At 40.3% G+C, this 26,022-nt stretch overlaps 1 protein-coding gene across 4 annotated transcripts; it reads right to left on the bottom strand.

Annotated features, from left to right (window-relative positions):
• Positions 1 to 962: 962 nt before the first annotated feature.
• ppp1r1b (protein phosphatase 1, regulatory (inhibitor) subunit 1B) lies at positions 963 to 25,871 on the bottom strand. 4 transcript variants are annotated; one of them, XM_077557303.1, is made up of 5 exons: positions 25,532 to 25,868; positions 10,582 to 10,671; positions 8,768 to 8,843; positions 5,308 to 5,412; positions 963 to 2,771 (listed from the first exon to the last, which is right to left on the bottom strand). In XM_077557303.1, exons 1-5 carry the CDS (start codon positions 25,637 to 25,639, stop codon positions 2,608 to 2,610), a joined length of 543 nt encoding a protein of 180 aa, XP_077413429.1. In that variant the 5' UTR covers positions 25,640 to 25,868; the 3' UTR covers positions 963 to 2,607. The 4 variants fall into 4 exon arrangements, with proteins under 4 accessions (XP_077413429.1, XP_077413430.1, XP_077413431.1 ...); XM_077557304.1 differs by having other exon boundaries at positions 10,588 to 10,671; positions 25,532 to 25,867; XM_077557305.1 differs by lacking the exon at positions 5,308 to 5,412 and having other exon boundaries at positions 25,532 to 25,871.
• Between the last annotated feature and the right edge of the window lie 151 nt (positions 25,872 to 26,022).

Below are 26,022 nucleotides of genomic sequence, written 5' to 3'. Positions count from 1 at the left end.
TCAAGCACAATTCCACGAGAAAAAAAATCATGATTGGCAATATTTATAAAGAAAACCATCTTTTGGAATAAGCTACTAATATTGAACTCCAAGTCACTATAAAAAATAAATGAATTTTGAATGCACTGTATATTTGCCTAAAAGACAGGAGAAAAAGAACACCAAATCACTTGTTTTAAATAGAGCACATTAGCTCTACTGAGCATTAGGCCTATATGTATTAATAGTTTGTTGTTTTATGCTTAACTATTGTTACTTTTAACTATGTCCCAAATAGATGCGGCGCTTACAAACATCATTCTATTGTTTTGTCACCGCCTGTTCTCAAACTGACGTCCGTTCTGGTCCAGACACTGCCGACAATACGAAGCGAACAATTCCCTTGGTATTTGCGTGCATTCGCTGTCAATGGTTAGTTACGTTTAATTCAGTGATTGTTGGAGGTCTCATTGTGTAGACTTTGTCTTGTAGGTATCCCCATAAAAAGAAGAAAAAACAAACAAGTGAGTTATTAGCTACTAAAAGATGCATACATTTGTTGGGGGTATATTTGCTGGATCTTGCTTTATGCCCAGAAACAAGTTTTGTGAAAGCTCATGTGATACCACATGCCATTTTGATTGACCCTTATATCTGCAAAAGTGCTTGCACAACTGCTTGCAAAACCCCATACAGTTTAGTCGATTTTAGCCAAATTACACACAAAAATTCAAGTAATTTATATGACATTATATCATATTACCATATACAGTAGTAGACAGACTGCAGACTAATGATGGCAATGTGAATCTTGCAAAGCGCATCAACGTTGGCAAGTGATGGAAATTATACTAAATATGTTATTCGATATTATTCCAATGGAATAAAATGTTGAAATTTTAATTTCTAGAAAATTTACATGACCATGTCCAGACTTTATGGACACCCATGTTTTTGAGACATTGCAAAGAAGACAACACCAGAACGGGGGGGAAAAAGTGTTTTATTCTGACATTGTTCTTTAAAGTTGGTCACTTTGGTCACAAAACAACCACCAGCAAACACATTTAAAAACGAGCCAACAGAAAACAATAAAAATAAAAGAGCGGTGAGCTCAGGCATCCCTTGGACCGGAGAGAAATCAGAGGACAAAGTAAAGAGGAAGAAATCAAGTCTAAATACAAGAGTAGCTCATCATCCAGTAAGTGGATTGTTAATTTTTTTTAATTTTATTTTTTTACAAACAGCAGCGCAAAAGGTGGTGGGGAAAAATATTTTTTGGGGGGTAAAATGGTAACCATGATGACTGTTTCTATGATACCTTCATCTGAAAGTTGCTCTGGCGACGTTAAAAAGATGAGCAGAAAAGGAACCAAAAGATTTGATGACGTGACATCAAGCTTGCAGAAGACGCGAGGTAGCTTTGCCCTTTAAAGGTCCAAGACCAAAAACTTGACAACTACACACTCGCTTTGCTGCTGTTACACTAATTTGGTGTATTGAAACTACACCAATTATTTTGTTTGGTATTTCTCATTGTTTGTAAAATAACCGATTTAAAAAAAGAAAAGAGGATTCAATTGAGCTGATAACTTGTCATTACTGGTAGCCACTAGATGGCGGTATATCCATATTCAGTAGAGAGGCGGGCCTGTTTTAAAATACAATACTTCAATGGTACCTCTAAAGTCACGAGAGGTCACTATTTTAGTTTGACGTTTGCTGCACGCCTGGTGGAGACCGTATGAATCTGAGTAGCAATCGTTCTTTCCATTTTTAATTGGCTGTTAAAAATAAAACATAGAAAAAGTGGCTCATTATTTTTTTTATTTGTATTTTTTTTATTTCAAATTAAGGCTCAGGGGAAAAAACGTATGAAATGGAAAAACCTGTGACATGACGATTGCCTTCACCACAGTTTGTCTGTTGGCTTGTATTGTTTTTAACGCCTTCCTGTCTACATGGAACACCACGTCGTACTACCTGGAGCAAATCAACATTTTTTTTTCAACCATTCTGATACACCAAGAATGGTCTCATGTCTCAGTTGTCAGCTAGTGACGGCTAAGAAGCTACTGTATCTTCACTAATCTGTCATTTTTTTCACATTTTGTCATACACTGATCGAGCATTAGGTGCCTAAATTGATGCAATTTCTCTCCCCCATAATCAAACTAACCATGAACGCTTAATATTTGTCCTGTGCTTTAAAGCTGTTCTGTTATCATATCTAACAAACTTGACAAACATGTCGGTGGCAGTAAATGGTTGGATTCCAGTTTGATGGATATACATTCAAGGTAGTAAATAAGTTAAAAACAAATGAAATAATCAGTCACTTTTTCCTTCTTTGTTGCTAATTCAAAGTGGAAAGAACAAATGAAACACATGTTACTGTAGTTTGACTCTTGGAACAGATCATTTTCAAAATACACTGTAGCGACAACTTTTGAACAGCTCAACAGCGATTACTTAATTGAATAGCTTTGTTTTTGTATAAAGACTTGGTAGCGCAAAGGTTAGTGCTTAGACTGCTTGTTCTGAAGTCACACTGACCTCGGCTTTAGAAACAAAAGTGAGGAAAGAGTGCCGTGCAGTCCTTTTGGTTGAAATCAAGTGAGGATTTCCTCAGTTACTGCCCAGCGACTTGCTCTCCTCCGTTGTCCCCCGGCCTTTTCCACCTTGCTCACCGTCCTCCACCTCCTCCACCTGCGATGCTTGGATCAGCTTATCCGTCTCCTGGGCGCCGGGATCCGCTTCCGACGGGTTGCTGGTCGCTGTCTCCTGGTGGTCTAAGCATGGAGGGGGAGTACATATTTTTACTTTTTTCCATTTCATGATAAGTCTTGGGGACATATTTGGATGGGTGGAAACACAGAATGATCTGGAAGAGGGAGAATAAACACAAACCCAAAGAAAAAATACACCTCATTGGTCAATAATGCTAGCTTGTACTAGTCTGGCACACTGTAGCTTTCTGGTGTTTGTTTTTTTTGCTCCTTAAAACAAATACAAGAACGTAGTATGTCGCCCCCTTTTGGGCTGGAGTGTGTAATATGTTATTAATTTGCGCTATTAGTACTTTTTAAGGCTTTGCATAGCTATTGGTGCTTTGTTCATCACGTAGAGGTGCTTAAAAAAATAAATCAGTGGTTCTCAAACTTTTTACACCAAATACCACCTAAAAAAAATTATTGACTGTGCAAGTACCACCATAATTACCTATATTAAAATACAGTTGCGTAGTAGTCCGAAGTGTTCATGTACAATATGACCTAAACACTTCTTGATGTACTCAAATACTTCCTATAAGTTAACTAACTACCCTTATATCTATTAGAATACCTCCTAAAAGTTACCTAAATACCAGAGCTGGGTACTTCCATTAATCGTCAATTCCCGTCGATGACGATGCCCAACCTTCGGCACGTGCTTCCGCATATTCAGAGAATGCTTTATGACGCGAAGGCTTGCAAAAATACACGTAATGAGATCGATGGACGGAATGTGTTTCAGTCTGTGCTCAGTCCATATATTTATCCGAGGCTTGGTGTCATTGTGCACTTGCCGCAAGGTGGGCATCATCAAAGGCAGGGAATTGACGATTAACGGAAGTGCCCAGCTCTGCTAAATACTCTTAATTCTACTGCAATACGCCCTAAAAGTTACCTAAATACTTTTAAATTTACAAAAGACTCCCTAAAAGATATCTAAATATACTTGAAATCTACAAAACACTCCCTAAAAGTTGCTTAAATACTCTGAAAATCTACTAAATACTTCCTAAACACTAACTATATACTCCATGAAATACAGTGCTCACAGTTACCTAAATACTCTTAGATTTACTGATATACTCCTTAGTTTGCAGATTTAATTCAGTCTTTTCTTTGCACAAAACGAATGGGAGCCCATGTACCACCATTGGTACTCGTAATGCACTGCTTTAAACAAATAGAGGCAGTATGCTGCCCTCTAAAAGCCTGGATTCCCAAATACGTATGTAGCAGTCACTCATGATATTTGTACTTACTGTAGCAAAATGAATGAACTTGAGCAGTATATTGCCCCCTAAAGGCCTGGAGTTTCAAATGTGAAGCATTAGCTTGTGCTAAACATAGTTATGGTAGCTGCTCTCTGTAACAATTTGGTCAAAAATATCTTTACAATAGCCTTTTTATTGGACCATTAATGACTGAAACGTCTTCTAATTAGTACATTAATTAACACATTAGCTGTTCACAATGGGCATTCCTGCAAGCCCCTGGCCAATAGTTTTCAGACTGGATTCGGGTTTTAATTTCCCGCCTCTGTCTGCAGATGTGACGTCATGTGCGCGTTGTGTACGTGAAGAAGGGTGACGACAGGTGGCAGTAGCGATTCAAAATTGAATTTTCTGCGTTTAGTAGCGCTTCCATATTAACTCATTCACTGCCATTGACGGTTATAGACGTCAAATATTCATTTGAACTATTTCTATTAGTTTAACATTTGTTTCCACTTTTGTTAACAAGAGTATAAAAAACCTATAATTTTTTTATTGTACATTTAGAACAGATATAAAATGTGTAATTAATTGTGAGTTAACTCATGAAGTCATGCAATGAATTACGCTGAAAATTTTTAATTGTAATTAATCGCGTGACTTCAATAGTAAACTCACGATTAATCCTAAATTTTATATATGTTGTAAATGTACAATAAAAAAAATTCTAGGTTTTCATACCCTTGTTAACAAAAGTGGAAAAAATGTTAAACTAATAGAAATAGTTCAAATGAATTTTTGACGTCAATAGCCGTCAATGGCAGTGAATGAGTTAAAGGGCTGGTAGGTGCTTTTTTTCTTTAAGAGAGTGTGTACAATTTTAAAAACAAACACCTTTTACCATATATCCTAAAATATGTGTCGGTATGTAGAATATTATTCAAATGATCTTTGGCCAATTCTTCCCTCTCTGTGGTGATTGCCAGCAGTTTGAAAACTGCAAAGTCCCTTTTACGCTGGAGTGTCAAATACTAAGACTACTAATAATTTGCACTTATTGAACCATTAAATAGCTTGGATGTGCTTTTTTTAGATTTTTTTTTTTTTAAACAAATATAAAAATAATTGGCATACTTCCCCTTAAAGACCCGGAGTATCAAATATTAGGCATTAGGTCATGATATGCTAACTTATTTTAGAACTCAATATCAATTTGGTGCCATCGTTTATGCTAGCAGATGTACTGGGTGTATTCTTCCTTTTATAGTAACAAGAAAGCAAAATGTGTGCAGCACAGTCGCCGATGGCCTCATTTGACAGTGACACGAGAGCTGCCTCCTCACCGGCAGCATTTTCAGGGTCGTCATCCTCCTCGCCCTCACGAGGGTCCTCAAGAGGAGGGTGGACGCCGAGGTTCTGCATGTGCGCCTCGGCCATTCTCTGCACAGCTATGCACACACACACACACACACACATGTACAGACACAAACGCACAGGGAGATGACGATACACACACACACACACGAGGATACAAGGATAAGAAGGGGTATGGTGTTTTGTTTTGACCACGCTTCAGCTTGATCTGTTTCCTCAAAACAAAATATCACGGTTTGGTGTTATGTCTGAAAACGGATGTTTCTGTTGTGTTTTGACATCCGCGCGGAATCTCTGACATCAAACTTTAAAGCCCTAAACTAAAACTAAACTTCCAAAATTGGAGAAAAATATTAGAGACTAACATGTTGCAAGTTACATGACGACATGTTAGCATACGGCTACTTGTATTTGTTATTCAATATGCAAGTCAAGATTTTTTTTCATGTTATTTATAATTGATGTACTTTTATTGTTTGTGACAGGGTTATTATATAGTGGTTCCTTGACATTTGGGCCAATTTGATTTAATATGGTGATTTACTATGCAATTATTTTTCCAAGGTCCTCTTTTCCCATCTATATTTTACAAACACAAGCAATAAATTTATCTGTATTCCACTAAAGCAATATCAGATTTATCATACATAAATGTTTTGGTCTTATAGGTTAGGCTTGCGCTAAAATAAAGGCAAATAAATCACAAATTAATATAAAAGACCATTTATTTATCCACTTATAAATTATTGTGGTTAACTTTCACAACATTTTGACTTGCAGTCTTGTAAGTATTCACTACGGAACGTGACAAAATTGTAAAAGGAGGAGGACCTTGAAAAAAAATTTGCATTTTAAATCCCAATAGCAATATTGAGAGAATTACTCAGCCCTTGTTTTTGTTGTGTGAAAATAAGGGCATCCATGCTTTTACTTCCCTTATAGATATTGTGATGAATCCGATATCATACACAATTTCAGCATCATGAGTTCTTCCCGCCACTTTTCATCTTCACTACCTCACGCTGATGTTTACCATCAACATGTTTGTTTGCGTCTCTCCTCAGCAGGGCAGGTTTTAATGCGGGTTTTAACTCAAAAATACCTAAACAAAACTCACTAGTTCACTAGGCTACCGTGCGTGTCCATGTCGAGTTAGTCATAGCAATTGATATGATAAACCAATTAAGAGGGAAATTAAATGTTACATTCCTTCTAATTACTTCCAAATTTAGATTTGCGTTCTCATTCATATCTAATTGGTAGGAATGCTCGCCGTCGGGAGAAGTGACACCACCGAAAATGCCTTGGCGACCTTCTTATGTTGCCACTTTCTGTAAGGCCGTAGCATGAATACATTGATTTCTGTGCCGCGTTTTCACGTTTTTTTCTGTCTTCACGGCAAAAACACACCGCGTCAGTGTATGGCGTACGATTGTAACAAGTCATATAGGCGGTGAACTACAACTACTTCCTGTCTTCGCATCTAAGATTCATGGGAAGTGTAGTCCTACTGTCAGTCGCTGCAACGCAAGCTGAGCTTTCTAGTGGTATATTTCCATTTACACACGAGGTAAACGGCACAGACAGCTTCCAATCGCTATTGGGACCGAGAAAAAAAAGTTTGGATAATGCTGAGTGTACTGTATTCAGGGCTGGACTGGCCATCTGGCATAGAGGGCAGATGCCCGGTGGGCCGGCCTCTTTTGGGGCCGATGCAGTGCTTTTTAATAGTTTTTTTCCCTATATTTTACCACAAGAGACTGGCCCATAATTTAGATGGACCAGTCCATTAATACATTTTGAATATAGGTAGCAACTGAAACATCTATAAACATCAGTGGCAGAACTACATCTTGGGCAAGATGCCGACACCGGCCGGGTCAGTGGGCCTAAGACAGGGCAGATTTTTTTGTGCCAGTCTAGCCCTGACTGTATTGACTTGTTTCACACTGTTGCAGAATCAGGCAAGATACCATTTAGCATTAGCGAGTGATGCGCATGGCAGCAGACCAAGTTCAGGCAACTTAGGCATGTCTATCCAGCTTTTGTTTTGACCAATCACGGCAACGGATAAAAATGTCATCTTCGTTGTCGTTGAAGGTAAAAAAAAGAACACAAAAAAAAGAGGAGAAAAATCGTCCATATTAGATTTGTTTGTTTCTCACGACACAATTTTGCTTTGTGATTGGTCCGAACCACCAAATGTTTGGATCGGTAAAAATCACGGTACAAGATAGATTCTCGCGAGATTTGTGAATTCACGAATCCCATGAGAATTCATCTTGCAGGCGGTCCGCAAATCTAGCCAGCTTTCTTTGCCACGCTAACTCACCCTCTTCTCTTTCGTAACATCGCCTCTCTCTTTTCCTCTGGGTCACCTCACCCCGCCCACCTCCCTCCTCTCTCCTTCGCACCGCGTGGGACGCACACCCGGGCGCCACCTCGGGTCACCTATTCTGGTAGAAGGCCGCTTATGCAACTTTGGCGTGACACGTGGCCGTGCGCTTTCAATGGACACGTGATGCCATGCAGGTGCGAGACATCTTGTCATAGTAGTGCGTACTCCGGACGCCTCATACATAAGAGCACAAAAGGCTCTTTGAGTTAATGTATGCATTTGCGGTGTGTGTGAGTGTGTGTGTGGCACAGCTGTACACACAACTGACTGTAATCCAGGATGATCCACACTCACACTCACAGCTGTCCCGCTCTAATCCCCGCCCCCTTTCCCGTTGCACAAACATACACAAGCTGCTGTCACGTTCACACTCAAAACAATTGCGTGGCACACAACTGACGACATCAAAAGTAGCTCATATGCGGCAGTCTTACATTTACTCATACAGTACTTGTTACAATTACACTTATTAGACACAGTTTAATCTTTTGACTTGGAAGTAGGGTTTGAAAATGAAGTTTCTGGCCTGGGGTAAGGTTTGTAGCGAGTTGGGGTTTTAAATCATCTTTTTAGCCAAGGTGAGGGTGTTAATTGAGGGTTAAGGTTTCAAATTAGGGTCCTTTTTCTATTTGCATGCAATCTTTCCTTCCTTTCATGAATCCATGTTACCCGCTTTCCTTCCATCCATCATGTTGTCCTACCTTTTATCCCGCGTTTCCTCACGCCTTGCCTCCTACCTTCCATTCTTACTTCCTTGTTTCCTTCCTTGTTTCCTTCCTTACTTCCTTACTTCCATTCATACCATCCTTCCTTTCACTCGAGTCTCGCCTTTCCTTCCGTCATTAAATAAGATTATTTAAAAAGTGCAAACCTGCTTCTGGACCATCTTGTATCAATCAAACATTTTAAGGCCTTGTTTGCATGCATTGTGAAGCGTGGCGGTAAAACAAATAAAAGGAATTAAAAACACAAGGTCAAGTTATACACACATCAATACGCGCACGCACGCACATACACACACATGCACTGACCTTTAAGTGATGGAGGCTGGTACACGTTTGGATTGACTCGCTTTGGTTTAAGGACGCCATTCTCCCCAACGACCCACTAAGTGACAACCAGACATTTACAAGACAAATAAAAACATTGTACAGTTTTATGTGTTTGTTTTATTTGGCATTATATCCTAAACTTGTGAATTGAAGCAATATTCAGCAAGAATTGGTGCCTGAAAAAGACAAAGTGTGCGCATATAATTGTCAAGTAAAATAAAAAATAAAAAAGTAAAATACCAAAGTAAAGAATATGTAATAAGTAAATGTATAAGCAGTACAGAAAATGGATGGATCATGGAAGAACGGATTGATGATAATGATATATCATGAATAGGGGTGTTAGAAAAAATCTATTCGGCAATACAGTATACCGCGTGCAATTCTCGAATCGATTCAATATGCGGTCAAATAGATTTTTAAACATCAATTTTTTATGGGTGTTACTTAGGGTTAGGATTTATACATTAAGCATGGAAGAAAGTTATATTAATGGAACATTAAGCCTTAATATTTGATTTCAGTGCTGTTCAAACATGAAACAGACTGCAACCTGAATTTTCAGATAAATCAACACATTTTCATACAAATCTTACAGTGTACATGTACAAGTTTACTGCTTAGTATTTTCTAAATTTGAGTTAAAAAAAATCGCAATAATCAATTTATAGATTCGTATCGGGATTAATCGGTATCGAATCGTGACCTATGAATCGCCAGGTACTAGGCAATTCACACCCCTCCCTATTCATGAATAAATATAATCAAATAAAATGTCTATTTTATTGGATATTATAGATGTGAAATAAAGCAACAAGCAGCAACAATTGTTCAAAATTAATTATGAAAACTAGTACTACTACTACTACTACTACTACTACTAATAATAATAATAATAACAATAATATAAAAATAATTATAAAAAGACACAACCTGCGAGTAAAATAAACTCTAAAATACATTTTTTAAATTAATTCTATACTAACAGAAAAGCAATAAATGAATCCTTGACACATGGCAACAAAATATGAATAAAATCAATGTATGATGAAAGTGAAAATACAACAAAACTAATAAAAATAGATAAAATTCTATGAAATAAGGTATAAAAAAACATTCATCCATCAACTTTCTATACCTACCAGCTGTGTGAGCTAGAGGCTATCCCAGCTGACTTGTGCGAAAGGCGGGGTACACCTTAGACCGTTATCCAATCACACAGCCCATTTTGACAAACACGCGTCTACGCTCACATTCACACCTAAGAATAGCCAGGTAAAAATAAACATAAAAATGATTTAATTCAATTTCAACACACTAAAAATACAATTTTAATTCAATCATGTGAATCTAATCGAATTAATGAGATATAGCAATATTCATCCATCCATCCATCCATTTTCTTGGCCGCTTTTCCTCACTAGGGTCGCGGGGGTGCTGGAGCCTATCCCAGCTGGCTTCGGGCAGTAGGCGGGGTACACCCTGAACTGGTTGCCAGCCAATCGCAGGGCACACAGAGACGAACAACCACACTCACATTCACACCTAGGGACAATTTGGAGAGTTCAATTAACCTGCCATGCATGTTTTTGGAATGTGGGAGGAAACCGGAGTACCCGGTGAAAACCCACGCAAGCACGGGGAGAACATGCAAACTCCACCCAGGAAGGCCGAAGCCCGGACTCGATCTCACGTCCTCTGCACTGGGAGGCGGACGTGCTAACCAGTCAGCCACCGTGCTGCCGATATAGCAATATTATTAAAAAAAAAAAAAGAAAAAAGGACAACTTCACCTTTACCTGATGGCTGGAATGGTCATCCTCAGGCGACGCCTGGTCGGCTACTCTGAAGAGGGTGGCGGGCGTCGGCCTCCTGCGCCGAATCTGAAAACGAACGCACACGAAAGCCATTAACAAACGAATACCACATCAGATGGCATAGTATCAAAAAAGTCTGCCTATATTAGTATTTTTGAATTATTTTTAGTATTTTTTTTAAAATAATTAAATTCATCACATGGGCTAGGCCAGGGGTAGGCAAGTTCGGTCCTAGAGAGCCGCAGTCCTGCATGTTTTCGATGTCTCCTGCCTCCAACCCAGGTGTTTCAAATCATCAGCTCATAATTACGTTCTGCAGGAGCCTCTCAGCTGTGTTCGAGGAGGGAGACATCAAAAACATACAGGACTGCAGGACTTCCTGCATAGGTGTGACTCTATAGTCATAGGGAGTATAAGGAATCGGGACCATTTTGGACAGATTAGGCCTTCTTCTGCATCCAGAAGAAAAAGGCTCCACAGCTGTGTTCTCAATCTTTGTGGAATCCCGTAATTAACTCATTCACTGCCAATGACGGCTATAGATGTCAAAAATTCATTTGAACTATTTCTATTAGTTCAAAAAAAAAAAAATCCCACTCTTTTCAACTAGTGTATGAAAATCTATAATTTTTTATTGTACATTTTGAACAGATGTAACATTTGTGATTAATCGTGGGTTAACTACTGAAGTCATGCGATCAAGTACGATTACAAATTTTCATCGCCTGATGCCTCAAATTTTTAAAATCGACGTTTTTTAAAATCGCGTCAGGCGATTACTTTTTTTAATATTAGTTCATCCCTTGACTTCAATAGCTAACTCACGATTAAGCACACATTTTATATCTGTTCTAAATGTACAATAAAAACAAATTCTAGGTTTTCATACTCTTGTTAACAAAAGTGGGGGGTTCAACTAATAGAAATAGTTCAAATTAATTTTTGACGTTTATAGCCGTCAATGGCAGTGAATGAGTTAAAAAACAAACAAATGAATAATTAAAAAAATAATAATTCCCCCAGAATCTTTCAGCAATAAGGGTAGTAAATCATGAGTATATTCTGCACTTGCTTGACATGAATTTAACGTCCATGTAAAGTGAAAATAAATACCATACTGTATGACTGCAGAGAAGAGACATTAAAAATCCTGTCAAATTTGAACTCATGCTGGACTACAAAATGCTTCACATGGCGCCATTTTAGCCATGCCGCCCAAAATAAGGAAAACTATAATAGTGAAAAATAGTTGAACACTATAGTATTTTACTGTAGCTCGCAGTTTTTTACATTTTCAGCAATTACCTTCACACATATATAATGTCTAAACAAGGCTCACTTTAAAGGATCTTTTTCCCTCAAATGGAAGGAATGCATGGATTTATCAGCTAACGTAGCTTAGCATTCCCACACACTGGACAACTGAGGCTGCCACCTCCAAGAAACATGTTGGATTTAATGAAACGGCAAGCACGCACGGCTTAGGGGAGAGCGAGTCAGCCAACCAACCTTGGCCATGACATGAACCTTTGTGCATGCACTTCCTGACGGGAAGAGAGTGAAAGGGAGGGGAAGTAGTGTGCGAGTGTTGCCAAAGTAGAGGCCGCACGGTCGAACGGTGCCACACAACAAGATCAACAACAACACCACCACGCAATCGAGCGTGGATTCCTCCCTCTGTTGTGACGCCACACGCAACCCTCCGACCTCCAACTTCCTGTTTACCGCCCCATATTTCCTCCCTGGATCTCCTTCCCGTCCATCATCGGAGTGTGACATGGCTGATTACATTAACACAAGTGCGCATTTCCCCTCCTCTTTTTCCTCACGGCCAGGGATTATCAAAAGGGCTTCCTGCCGACCACGCCCGCTCCAAAGCAAGCCCCCCATTGTTACATCCCTCCCCTGGCAAGGTGAACCGGCCCTGGGGCCTCGTGGAGACTGACACCTGCTATCGGCCTTGCAGGGCAACATGAGGTGGTTCAGACAGACATCAGATGTTGCCCCCTTTATAGCACACAAATTGTTATAAAAATATTTGAAAGTTGATATATAACTAGAAAGAAATTGTTGGAATATTTGGCAATTTAAATATGATAAAGCATTGATTAAATTATCACAAATTTGACGCTTTACTTTACATTGTAATTAAAGTGGGAGTAAACCCAAAAATATTCATGTTCATGCAGCCCCACAAGTCGAAACTTGGTGTTCTGATTAATATTGAATCTGTGGAATATGAATAAAGCACCCAAAATAACCCACCTGTTTGTATCCATCTCAAGGGCCATTTTGCCACTTGCTGTCGACTGAAAATTACATTACAGTTGCTCAGAGCCAAGTGTATTACTTGTGCGCAATATTTAATAAACACCATGGTAAAATGAAAAAAGTAACACATTTCTTACCTAGCAGGCTGCTGCTAAATGACGTCAATTTTGTCTGACACACTTTCAAACGTCCTTATTCCGGTTAATATTGAAATAAATATACATAAAATCACATTTAAAATCATCCCCAAAGGCTCATGCATTAAATTAATAACGGTAGCAAAGACTAAAACGAAGGACATTTTTGCTATAATTATAGTTAGTTTTAGTTAATTTTGTAAACGTAAAATGTAGTTTCAGTTAGTTTTCGTTTTTAAAAAGCATTGTCATTTTTATTTTATTTCGTTAACGAAATAAAATAAAAATGACAATGCTTTGTTTTTTAAATTTTAGTCTTTTTCGTTAGTTTTCGTTAACTAAAATAACCTTGCTAAGGCCATAGGTAATGACCAATCACGGCTCAGCTTGCGAATGTCACATGAACAAACTCAGAAAACAGATCAAGAGGCGAAAGTTCCATCTTTGTTCGGTACATAATTCACCCAATCACAAATGCCAGAAGCGGCTGTGTTGAATGAATGAATGAATGTGTGACAACATGACAGACCGTTTGAACTCTTGCAAAACGTAAACAAAGCGCTAAACTATCAGAATGTCTCCTAAGAAAAGGGAAAGCGCTAAAGGGAGTATTATTGGAAGCGCTAGATCTGCGTTCTTCTTCTTGCGTTTTGTAAACACGTATACGCATCTGTTGTTCCAAAACACATGTGACGCTGCATGATCTGTATCACATGGGACGGGGGGGGGGAAAGGGGCACAATGGCAGCCCTGACAGTGGTACAGCCGCACGACACAAACACTCTAGTAATTCTCCAGCCTTAAAAACCAGCCAGCTCGCTTACGTAATAATCGTATGTGACTTCCTCATTTGCGCCAGCGGTGGGGGCACGGAGATTACCACGCATTATCCCACTGCCCCCAACCGCCACCAATTTCTCCCTTCTATCCTGCAATTTGACCCTCTGCTCTGACGTTTCGGAATTGAACACGCTGAGGTATTGCAACAATGTGGGCCTGCTCCCCAAGCGAGGCAACGGCAGGCCTATAAAAAGCAGCGTCACGAGGACGGCGTAAACTAGATCACAGGTAGTCTCGAGGGGGCAACCGAGTAATAGAATCTTGAGGAGAATCAGTTGTGCAATATGCACCTTAAGAAATTACCAAAAGTCGTGGGGTACACCCCTTAATCAAGGTCCGAATGGTATGCAAGGATGGGTTTGGTGTGGAAGAACAAGTCCGTCAAATGGCCAAGTAGAGTAGTCCCTCGTTTAGGTTGAAAATCTGCCAAGTAGCGAGCATATATGAATTTTATTATTAGGAACTAATATTTTTTAGATTGATTATTTGATTAATCACATAAAAAATGATTTATTTACAAAATAAGAGTGAGGTGCAGGGATTGTTTTCGTCCATTTGGAGTTGCCATTTTCACATTCTACACTATAGTATTTATAACTTTGAATGTGTGCGGCTTTAACAGGTGGGGCCAGTCCTGCTGAGTGATGTGGGAGTCAAGTCAATGAGAGTGTAGAGTTGGTTGTCAGTCTTGCCCACCTGTGGACAGATGACAATTTATTCTAACTAGTAGCGGTGGGCCATATAACACGAGCTAACAATGTTTACGATCATAGAAGTGAAGTTGCGTTGCAGTACACACTTATTACACTTCACCTTCTTTCTAGTCCGTGTGGAAAAATTATCACCGCAAAATCCTGCTATGTAGTGAAAAGTATTTAAAAAAATATGTAGGATTGAAAAATTTGCAACGCAATTAGACCACGCATAGTGAAATGTGTTAAGGCCACTATGATGCCCTTGCATGTGGGAAAGGAGAGCCACAGTCTCTGCCGCGCTTTTCAGCTGTTTATTGAACGCCGGAAGAGCAGTAAAAACAGTGAGCGCACTCGCACCAAAGCTGCTCTTGGCCACAGCCGTCACTCAGACAGTCGCACGCAGACTTGCTGACGTCCAATGGCACCACAGCAGACCTGCTTAGTTTTTGGGAGGCATATGCATTGCCTTTGTCTTTGATTCTCTTCCACTCTTTTGCTCATCTGACTGTGTCCTTCTATTTTGCGTTACGCTCAGATAGCAGAAGCAAGAGCCTCCGCAGACTACAACAATAATCATCCTGCACTCCCACAGCAGATTATTTAGTTCCTGTCTCTTTGCCGTTGTGATCCTTCCACCAGCATGCACATGCAAAGGAAGCTACAGCAATTAAACAATATTGACCTTTCCCTCTGGACCGTGAGATGACCAGTTTCCCCACCTCAGGCAGAGCTCCAAGCGGGAACACTTTAACAACTCGGAAAGTATGTCTGTCTACGCTCAATTGTAGTCAATGCAGTGTTGAAGGGCTGTAAAAGCTTTCGTCCAATCAACAGACAGCTGGGTGTGTAGGGCCGCCCTTTAGGTAACGTAACCTCTGGGCTGGATATTATGGGACCTGTTACAACATTTGTGTCAAAAATAGCAAACTAAATCGAATCGCACTATTTAGTGGACACAAGGATTTTGTACTACCCCATTGGAAAAAACAAATGCAGCTGCAGATAGATGATGATCAAAATTGGGACCCTGTGTGCAAAAAAAAAAAAAAAAAAGGGAACTAAATCATCCGATTTGGTAGAAATTGGATTTTCTTGTTTGACAAAAGACATTATGTGGACTGTGAATGTGTCTGATAATCAAATGCTTGAGGGGGAAAAAAATTGGTCACAGATCAGTTTTGAGAAAGGAAATGCATCCCAACATCTTCCTATGTTTTCCAACACTTGATGGATTGGAAAGCTGGTTAGACGGAGAAACATGTGTGTTGCATATTTTAGAACCTTTTATGCTAATACTTAAAAATGTGTTCCATCCCAAATTGAACCACTTGGTGGAAATGATTTTGTATTCCACCCTTTAAATACTTTTACCTCTGAGATTTGTTATTACGTTTGACCAACCGGAAAATAAATTTGGTATGATTCACTAATGATCATAACTTTTGAGAATGTAAAGTCAAACCAACAGCTAAAGAAGTTTTCTATAGTTTTGGGGGGAAATGAGGCTCATGTCCGCAACTCAGACTAGGCAATGCGAAAAGTAGGTTTGATATTTGTTATTGACAAGAATGCCTAAAAATGTGTATGATACCAAACTTAACCAAACCATTTTAAATGGTAGAAAAAAGGATTGTGTGCTCCACAGTGATACTTGTAGGATAAAAGGTACTTAGATATGACTATTTTTTTCAGCAACAGGTAATCTAACATGCCACTATTTCCAAAACTGATAGTCAGAATGAAGTCATTTATCCTAGTGTCCGTGAATTAAGACTCACCCAAGAAAAGTTGATACACTTCAGCTTACTCATTTTAGGAGCAAGCAGTAGAAATAAAATCACAAGCAACTCAATCGGAAAGCCATTTAGTAACACAATGGAAATGAATGGGAGGTCACCCTACAGAGAGGTGAATGAAAAATAAAATAAACGAGCAACAACAATAAAACCTGACAGGATAAATCAACTACATACACATCCAAATATGGGACGACCCACACAAATGAACAGAAACGATTAACATACTTTAACATAATTAACTGTACTGTATATAAAATACTCTTGTTTTCCAACGTTTGACAATGGAAACACCAAGCGACATGTTTTCCACAGCTTTTTGGAAAGCTGATGTCTGCTGGTCAGACTGGCAAACAAATTCATTGTGACACCGGAGGATTTCCAGGATTAAGCCTGCAGACAAAGCTCAGACAAAACGGTTCCGTGAGCACGGACAGTGAGATGGGCTATCGATGGCACACCGAGTCGCTCGCGGTGGTGGTCAAGGTCGTGACAACGCTAATTACAAGCACAAGGCTTGCCTGAGCGTTCATTTTTATTCAAATGAACAGTATCGTTCATTATGTTGAGGGTCTCACGGCTCGGGTAAACTTTGGCCCCACCTCTGGGCAAACGAATAAACAGATTGGCCACGCAGTTCAGCATCTGGAGGGGCTCTTCAATGACCGACCCCGCTTTGCTTCCCTGAATAGACTCTATTTAGACCCAGTGGCACAATGATCTCATACAAGCACCCTCCAGCGTGCTCATAATGAGATGCAGGTAACAATGGGAAAACAGGTTGACGTCACAATACGATGTTCTTCTCTTGTTCGCTCTCATTTGCTGTGTAGACGTAAAGATAAACATAGCGGTGTCCCAAAGGGTTTGTTCTGAGTACAAATAAAGGATGACGTAGTCACCACGACACAACAAAAGACTGTTGGCGGACGAGAGACTTTTTAAAGGCCATTACGTCAGTTTAGTAAACAATGCCATGCATATAAAATCTATTTTCTACGAATAGATTTCTTCAGGACCCCGATATGCTTCTATGCAATCACGTATGACACAGAGGTACACAGGTAGATGGAGCTGAATGAAGTGAGAATAAAATTGATTTTGGGAGGGAAAATGTAAACAAAATCTGTGAAAAACATACAAACATCTGACATTGGGTTCAATACCTGATTCTCAATATTCAATATTTAAGACCTCGATCTGCTACAGGGATAAAACATTGATGGGCCACTTCATTAGGTACACCTGCACAATCAATACAAGAGTTGTACCAAAAATACTGCCTTAAAAAAAAAAAAGCTACGCTTACGCTCACAGAGTAATGACTTTGGACACTTCATTAGGTACAGCAGCATCAATATTATAGTAGTGGTTTAAAGGTTGCAAAGGGGTAGTAAAATGCAGATATTCAACAAATGTAGTGCTGTCAAAGTTAAAGCTTTAAAGTTTTAACTTTGACAGCAAAATTTTACATTTATGTTTTCGGGTAGTATAAACAATATAATGTATACATTTGCAGACGTACACCAATCCATTAAAGGTTTAATAGCATTTTTGAAAGAAAAAAAACATAAGAAACTCAACTGAATTTGTATAAAATATATATATACATATACTGTAATTTTTTTCCAACTAATCTCCCTTTGATACACTATACGCAATGTTACAAAATTCCACTTTAGTCCCATTAATCCAGCCACATCAATTCCCATAGATTTTCCCTTTAATACCAGGGATAATTTCTAACTGCAACCCTTTACAGAGCTGTAGAATTGCACTGTATTGTAGTGTGACCTGTAATGTGCACAACTTTAAAACTGCTGGGTAAAAATAACTATTTTTGACCCATATTGGGTCATTTTTAACCTGGCATCTTGAAGAGTGTGTTAAAAATAGTTCTCTGTGTCATACAGTACAGTACATAGTGAACTCCCATTTATCGCAGTGGATACGTTGTAGACCCACTTGCAATAGGTGACAATCTGCAAGATACAGAGACCATATGGAAAAAAAGCATGTTTGAAAAATATTTAAGCTTGCAGGTGTACCCAGTAGCGTTCAGTGAGTGCGGTTGCGTGCATACAAGTGTGTGATTTTTTTTTTTTTTAAATCCATCCAGGAGAATTAGAGATTACAATGTGCGTGTCATATTTTGATGGATGTGGGGAGGATGATGACCAATCCCATTTGTTTGTCAATCACGCCTCAATGCGCTCATCCCAAAGGGTGTGAGCGGAACAGACTGGACGCCGTGGTGGACATCCAGCAAGCAGAGCTGCAGACAAAGGACCCGAGTTTGATGACCTTCAGTGACAAGTCATCTCCAGATTTTGCCTGGGCTTGATCCGCCATGTGTGACTTAATCCCTCCCCTCGCCATCATGGCCCCCGCTGTTGTTCTCGTCATGTACGACGACTCCGATGAGTGGACGTGCATTAGGGCCTCAAATAATTCAAATCTTGCTCGTGAGGCACTGATTGGGATAGCAACACCCGAGGAACGACGCAGGCCTCCATGGTGACGGTGCATGTACGCAACAAGCTTGTGTACACTGTCAATATGCAGTACACGTTCAATATTGATGTTTTAACACTGTTTACACGTTACACAAGTTCATAAGCACGTGCAAGATGAACGATTGACTCCTTTTAGATTAACAAAAAGTCTATTTGCAGAAATTAATTAAATAAATTAATAAATGAATTCTAAAAGGCCAATGCAAACCTCCACCAAGGCAGAAGAATCCCAGTAGGATCAATTTACATTACAGTCAATTGTACGGCAGGCCACAGATGGCATCTGGTATTTTTTCATCCAAAAATTTACTGTGAATTACATATAGTTAGTTCAGTGTTTCGAGTCTTCGACTTACACAGAAACTCAGTTTACTTTATTATTATAGGATCAGAACTCTGACGTAAACTGCAGACCACGTGTAGATTCTCATCCCCCAACATATGAAAAATTACAAAAAAAATCAGTAAGCTGACCACTAAATGTCGTAATACCATAGAATGCAGCCGAAGCGCATGCGTTTCGAAGCATGCACACCACGGTGGCTCAGAGAGACCACACTTCACAGGTCTACCACCAATTCTTATTTTGCGTGAGCGAACGAGCATCTCGGCAAGCGACGGCGGTTTGGCAGCCGGTGTGAAAACCGGTGAGCAACGCTGAAAGGCCGAGCAAGCCAAATTTAGCTGGAGCAGCTAACAAGAGAGGCTAGCAGGAGAAGCTAGTAAAAAAAGCTTGCGAGAGCAAAGCAGAAGGTGACAAGCGACGGGAGTCCGAATCACGGGACTCAGCAACGACCACCTGCATGCTCCAGCTGTGGAAGGTAAGCGGCGGTCGACCCATTGGGTCTGACACTAGATGCAAGCACCACCAGGGATAAATACGTTTGCGAAGTTGTCCTTTGGGCATCCATAGCAGAAAGATGGCGGCGAAACATGTCAGCCTCTTGTAAGGTAATACTCTAGCCACAAAATGTACAGGGAGTCCTCGTCAGATTTCCCCGTTAAAGTCGATATTTCCATCAAAATCCTTACGTACATTCATTTTCAAAAACATATTTGCGCCACCCAATATTTCATGTTTCCGCACGGACATTCATTGCTGACGGACGGCAGAGCGGAGCTAATGGAAACTTAAACACGGAAATGTGACGCGGCTGATGACGAGCCAACCTGCTTGATGGTTGCCTGTTGCTCGCGGTAACAACAACACAACTTTAAATAACTTTAAAATGGCGTGATTACGTGGGAAATTAACAAAAAAAAAGGTGCTAAGGAGCAGGCACGGGCGCTTAAAGTCGAAGCGCCATAGGTCGCGTACGTCGTAACTCGAGGACTCACTGTGATTAGTGATTAGTAGCCCTACGATTATGTAAAAAAAATGTAAGTTGATGTGAAAATTAAAAATCCATAGTGTTTTTTTAAATTGAATGAATTATTAGTTTACCACTTGATGGCTCTAAAGATTCCACACTGTCACTTTAAAGTAGCACTAAGGATTTTTTTAACCATAACTCTTTGATCGCCAAAAACGTTTAATAACGTTTAGTAAAATCCAAATGAGTGCCGCCAAAAACGTTAAAAGACGTTAACTATGTTTTTTAATGGAAACGGGTGGAGGAAAGCCTTGGCCAGCTGTGCTCAAAGTATCAAGCAGATCAAGTTAGTATAATGACTATTTATGGGCACTAGATGGCAGCGATGACTCTTTTTGGACAAGATCGGGTAGGAGTCAGTAGTAGAAGACGTGAGGTGGAGCTAGAGTGTTGAGGGGAGAATGACTGAGGAAGCGAAAATGGCGACCGGTTGTAAGCAGCTCACGCTTGAGCATTTTTTTCAAAGACGAAAAGCATCGACCAATGCTAAAGAGCACATTGATGATGATGATGGTGACTCCGAGCTTGACGCCGAAGTTGAAGCGTTGACGTGGCGGCTTCGACCACGTCGTAAAGCCTCACCGGCTAGCGATGCTGACGCCGGAAAACGTGGTGCACAACCGAGCACTTCTGCACAGGCGGACGTTCAATCGGACGATGAAGAGTACCCTGAGTCCAATGCATATTCATCGGAGGAGTGGGTACAGTCTGATCACGGAGAAGACACTGGTTCTGGACTACGATGCCACCATGAATGGAGTGGATAAGATGGATCAGAACATCTCTTACCACCCATTCACGCGGAAAACATTGAAATGGCACAAAAAATGTGTTGCCTATCTATTTCAAATATGCATATTCAATGCATATATCCTGCACAAAACAAAAAATCCTGGGAAGTGCCAACACTTTTTGGAGTTTATCCAGGTAGGTGGTGAGAGGGTGGCTGTTACCACAAGACAAGGAGGAGGAGGAAGTTGTTGCAGGTATGGGAATTGAAGGGCATGAGGAAGCCAGACGTAACACCAGGTCACCGTATCATGATCCTGAGAGAGTAGACTTGATGACAACATGGCCAAACACACACTGCAGTATATACCTGCTACTCCCTGGAAAAAAAGGCCGGCAAGAAAGTGTAGGGTCTGCACGCGAAGGGGCAATCGCAGTGAAACTAATCTGTGGTGCAAATCCTGCTGCGTCCCCTTGCACGCAGGGGAATGTTACACAATATACCACACAAAAAGAAAAATCGTGTAGTTGAAACATCCACACAATTGTAAATAGTAACACATACACACACCACACATGCACAGTAGCACACATTTGTAAATAGTTTTCCAAATTGTTTTGTCAAATTGTTACACTGTTGAATGTAAATAAACTTATTTTGCTATCAAAAAACACTTTTTCATTGTTGGTGGTAGTGTTTTATAGAAGTGAAGCACTGTTTAGGTGTTTGTGGCATCATTCATGGGAAAAAAAGGTCTCAAATTCACTAGAGTGCATGAAATAACATCGTTTCACAAAAAGCTTGTTTTCTCCGTTTTTTGTTTCAAAACAGAGCATTTCGGTGAAACTAACCATTTTCTATTGTTGATTACTAAAAAAAATTATGTGGTAGAAAAAAACTTTTCTGATGAAAGATGAGAGTTCAATCTATCATTTGGTAGTATGTGTGTTTCCATAGTCCAAACACAAAATTTTCTGTGGACCTTGAAAGATCAGTCAAAATGCTTAAATCGGCTGGCACTGACAGCATCCCTTTTCTGAAAACGTCTGGCAGTCAAGGAGTTAATCAAATACTTTCATAACTCTTCTGATGAAACATCGACTTAAAACTAGTTGAATGGTACCTTTGCCATGGCCTCTGTATCATTTTTACTGGCACAACTTTGAGGAGGATGGTAGGAACACTGCCACACAAAAACTATAAATGTGCTGACTGTCTTATGGCATACGTCAAACGCTACCCAGGATGAAAGGACAGTCAAGGATCAACATTGGCCGCGATTTAACCTGCTGGAGTGAGCTAAAAAATCACGCAATGCGCTTGACCTCATAGGAAATGTGGTCTTCTTTCAGACATAACAATACTGCTTTTGTCCATATGGCGCCGCCATAATCAACTTAAACTGAAAGTTCCTTAGCGTTGCTTTAAGGAAAATGTTGGAAAATTGTAGATCTGCAATTTTATCCAGATTTGCAGTAAAACTACATGAAAATTAAATTTAATACTTCCCAGTCTAAATTGTTTTTGTTTTTTTTAGATAATGGGAATTGGCCGTGATTCTGCAATATTTCTCAGTTTTGCATCATTAAAATGTGCATTTTTTTTCCTTAGGCGATGTTCATAAGATGTCTTTCAAACTGTCTTTCTAGTTTTTGTAAATATACAAAAAAGGTAGAAAAACTAGTTCCTTGTTTGTGGCAACTACAAAAGACTTAGCTCTATTGATAAGTATGTCCACTTCAGAACCTCCCAAGTTGCTTCACAGGACATTCCAGCAGGAGGATCAGCCGCCTGTCTCCCAACATGCTTTGCACCACCCATCAAGATGTGGCGTGTGCAGGTGTGTATGTGTGTTGACAGTCCGCCAGACCTCTTGTGTTTACCCACAAACACGGCTAGTCTCAAAGGTCGCCGCTTGACGTTTGACCCAGAAAAAGTGGACGGCGGGTTGGAGATGAAAACCTCAGACATGTTTGGCTTGCCACACACAGAGCAGCGTGGCCGAAACAGACGCAGCGTGAAAGCTTCGGCAACTCTTTTCATGATTGGCCGACCATTGGCCACTTACTTCCATGACAATCGCAATATGTTTTTGTGGTTCAATAAGAAGTAATACAGCCCGGAGTGTTGTACTGTACATTACACCCTGGAAGTGATAGCTTTCTTGTACCAAATATTTTGTCTCTCATATGTAGCTGAATGACACATAAACATTACCCTATCAATCAAAATGAAGCATTATTATTATTTTGTGCAGGTGTTCCTAATGAAGTGTCCGCTGTTATGCACAAATGTGCGTGGGTGAGACCCGGCGCAAACAAAGAAGCCGTCCATCAGAGTCGACCTTTTCAGTCGTCCACCAAGAGGGAAGCTTGGGGCGACATTATTGTCTGGCCCGTCCCTATGGCGACTGGGCAGCTCTGTTCTAGGAGGGGAAAACAAAAAAAGGGGAGTTGTGGTCGATCTCATTAGAAAAAGGACAAGAAGTTGACGGCCAACCATGCTCTTCATGATATCTGTCCATGAACACGCATGAACTCCTGCCTTTCTCACGTTGCTTTTCTGCATTTATGGAGAAAAAGACCATCAACATGACCACCCAATTACTGCATTGAAATAAGCCACTCAACTAATGGAAGGTAGAGCCGACATATGGTGGATAGACTTCCTGTGGATTCTTGGAAGAAAAGGTGGGGATTGGAGCACCAGATTCAGAATGGAAAATCACGTGTCGGCAAAATATACTACAAGTGACCCAACTTACCAGTTTTTGTCAATATGACGTTTGGCCGATTTTTTATTATTTTTTTGACTTGCAGGCACATACTTGAGATATGTCGAATTATGCCAGTGAACTTAACTCACTTCACTTTACAAAAAACAGCACCTGGGCCAATAGTAAACAATTCTTCAAAAAAGAAGCTCCTATCTGTTTATTGCCACTTTCAGTTAACTGTCAAACTAGACATAAAACAACAAGAATTACACATTGGCTTTCAGGCCACTAGCTTAATGCTAACGCCTAATAGCATTGCTATAGTTCACGCGGTTAGCTCACAGTTTTTTGGACAGGTACCACATATTTAACCAAATTTCTTTGAGCTGAGTGCAATTGTACTTCTACATGTACTAAACTGAAGAAGGAGGTGTAGTAAAAGCCAAAGAAATGATTTCTAAAATGTGGACTTTTGGTCAAGGAAAGATAGAGAAGCTCATAAAATTTGAGAAAGTAGAAAAAAAAAACAACAACTGAAGAACATTAACTTTAGTGAAAGTGAAGCGAAAAAATGAAGTAGTAAAGAAAAACAATTAATTTATATACATTCTATTTTATTATGTTATCAAAGGTGGGGTCTTTAGTTTTGTCCGTTTGTGTTTGTAAACAACCAATTCAAAACGGACTCCTCCCATGGCTCAACCCCCACTCTTCTCGTCAACATTGCACCTGCCTTCAGCGACACGCCCCCCGCTCTGTGATTGGCTGGAGGGGTAAACCTCGACTTTCCGCCCACAAACGTCCCTCTCATGGCAAAACACAACAAAATGGCAAAATACAGGCTGGAGTGGTGATGGATGTTGACAAAATCACCACCACACATTAACAGAAGTCCAGAGGTGTTGATTGAGAAGGATTACATGTCGATACATCCAGTATTTAAGAAGTGTTTATTTCTGAGTGAAAACTAAAGACCTCACCTTTAATTAAAGTGTCATTTTTCTTATTAAAGACCAAGGTACAAACAATTGTGCTTTTCAAGGGGCTGGAACGGATTTTAATTCATTTCATTGAGGATAGTTGATTTGAGACTGATAGTCAAAAAGCACATCACCACAAGATTTGTTAGCCAAAGGCTGAGCTGCAACATGTTTGTTTAAAGATAAGAATAGTAGTGTGGCTAGAAGAGACAGACGTCGTGTCCCGTACATACTGTATGTTCCGCGTGGGAACTGGGTACACCTCTGCGCCATACCGAAAAATCTGACGATACAGTCCACTTGCATCGGGGTTTTTACTCTACTTAGAGTGCCATTCTAGGTTTGTTTTGTTAGCTTGACATCATAGATGGGTATTTGATTAAACGTCCATGGGGAAAATTAGCAAGCAATTCATTGAAAACCTCTGTCGATGTTCTGCACGCCTGTTTCCACGCCAGGGTGATATTTCACTGCTTAATGCGTCCCATATGGATTGCACCCTATTGGGAAGGGGGGTAATCTCTGCAGATTGCATTAGACTAGATTCACACCAAGGTCACGTGTTATAGTACCACTTGTTGATTTGGCATGCACTTTACAGCTAGTGATTTTTTATTTTATTTTTTATTTTTTTGGGGGGGGTGCAGCATTGCATGAGTGCAAAGTAAAATAAATAATCATTTACAGCGTGTGCAAAATGTTCAGGGTCGGATGCAATGGTGAAGATAATGATGGTGGCAGAGGTCAATCAATATGAGACATTAATCTCATGCTGAAGCAGCAAGAGGGAAATGTCACCATCAAAAAATAAACCAAAACGATAGCCGACTACTACTACTTCAAAAAGTTTTTCAACACCGCCGCCCACTCACCATCTCAACTTGCCGGGGGTCCAGATTGGTGGCCCCTGATGCCGGGTCGGCGAAATGGATCTTCCTCCGCTCTTTGGGCTCTACCTCTGTTGACACAGAGGGCTCCATGGCTCCTCGAAACGGGACCGGTGCAACCTCCCCGGAGGACCTGCTGATCCTCGAGACTCGCCTTCCCTGAGCAGAGCGAGCAGACGAGAGAGAAGTCCACCAGTTGCTAAAAAGTCCGCTGTGGTTTCTCCTCCTCTGCTCCGCTCAACCTGTGCGGCAGCAGGCAGAAGCAGCAGTCCGTTAGTCCGTCCTCACGTGAGGCTGAATCGGGAGGGAGGGACAGAGGGGCGGCACACAACGGGATGGAGGGAGGGAGAGAGAGAGGGCGAGAGAGAGGGGATGGATGAGCGTTTTGCTTTCCATCTAAGATGAAGTGGATTTGTGATCAGAGAGAAATGGGGAGGGGAAAAAATAATCTCATCATGTCAGCTGAGCCTCTTTTG

Source organism: Vanacampus margaritifer, chromosome 2, assembly GCF_051991255.1.
Source record: "Vanacampus margaritifer isolate UIUO_Vmar chromosome 2, RoL_Vmar_1.0, whole genome shotgun sequence".
Taxonomy (NCBI): domain Eukaryota; kingdom Metazoa; phylum Chordata; class Actinopteri; order Syngnathiformes; family Syngnathidae; genus Vanacampus; species Vanacampus margaritifer.
This window is presented reverse-complemented; position numbering and strand designations above follow the sequence as displayed.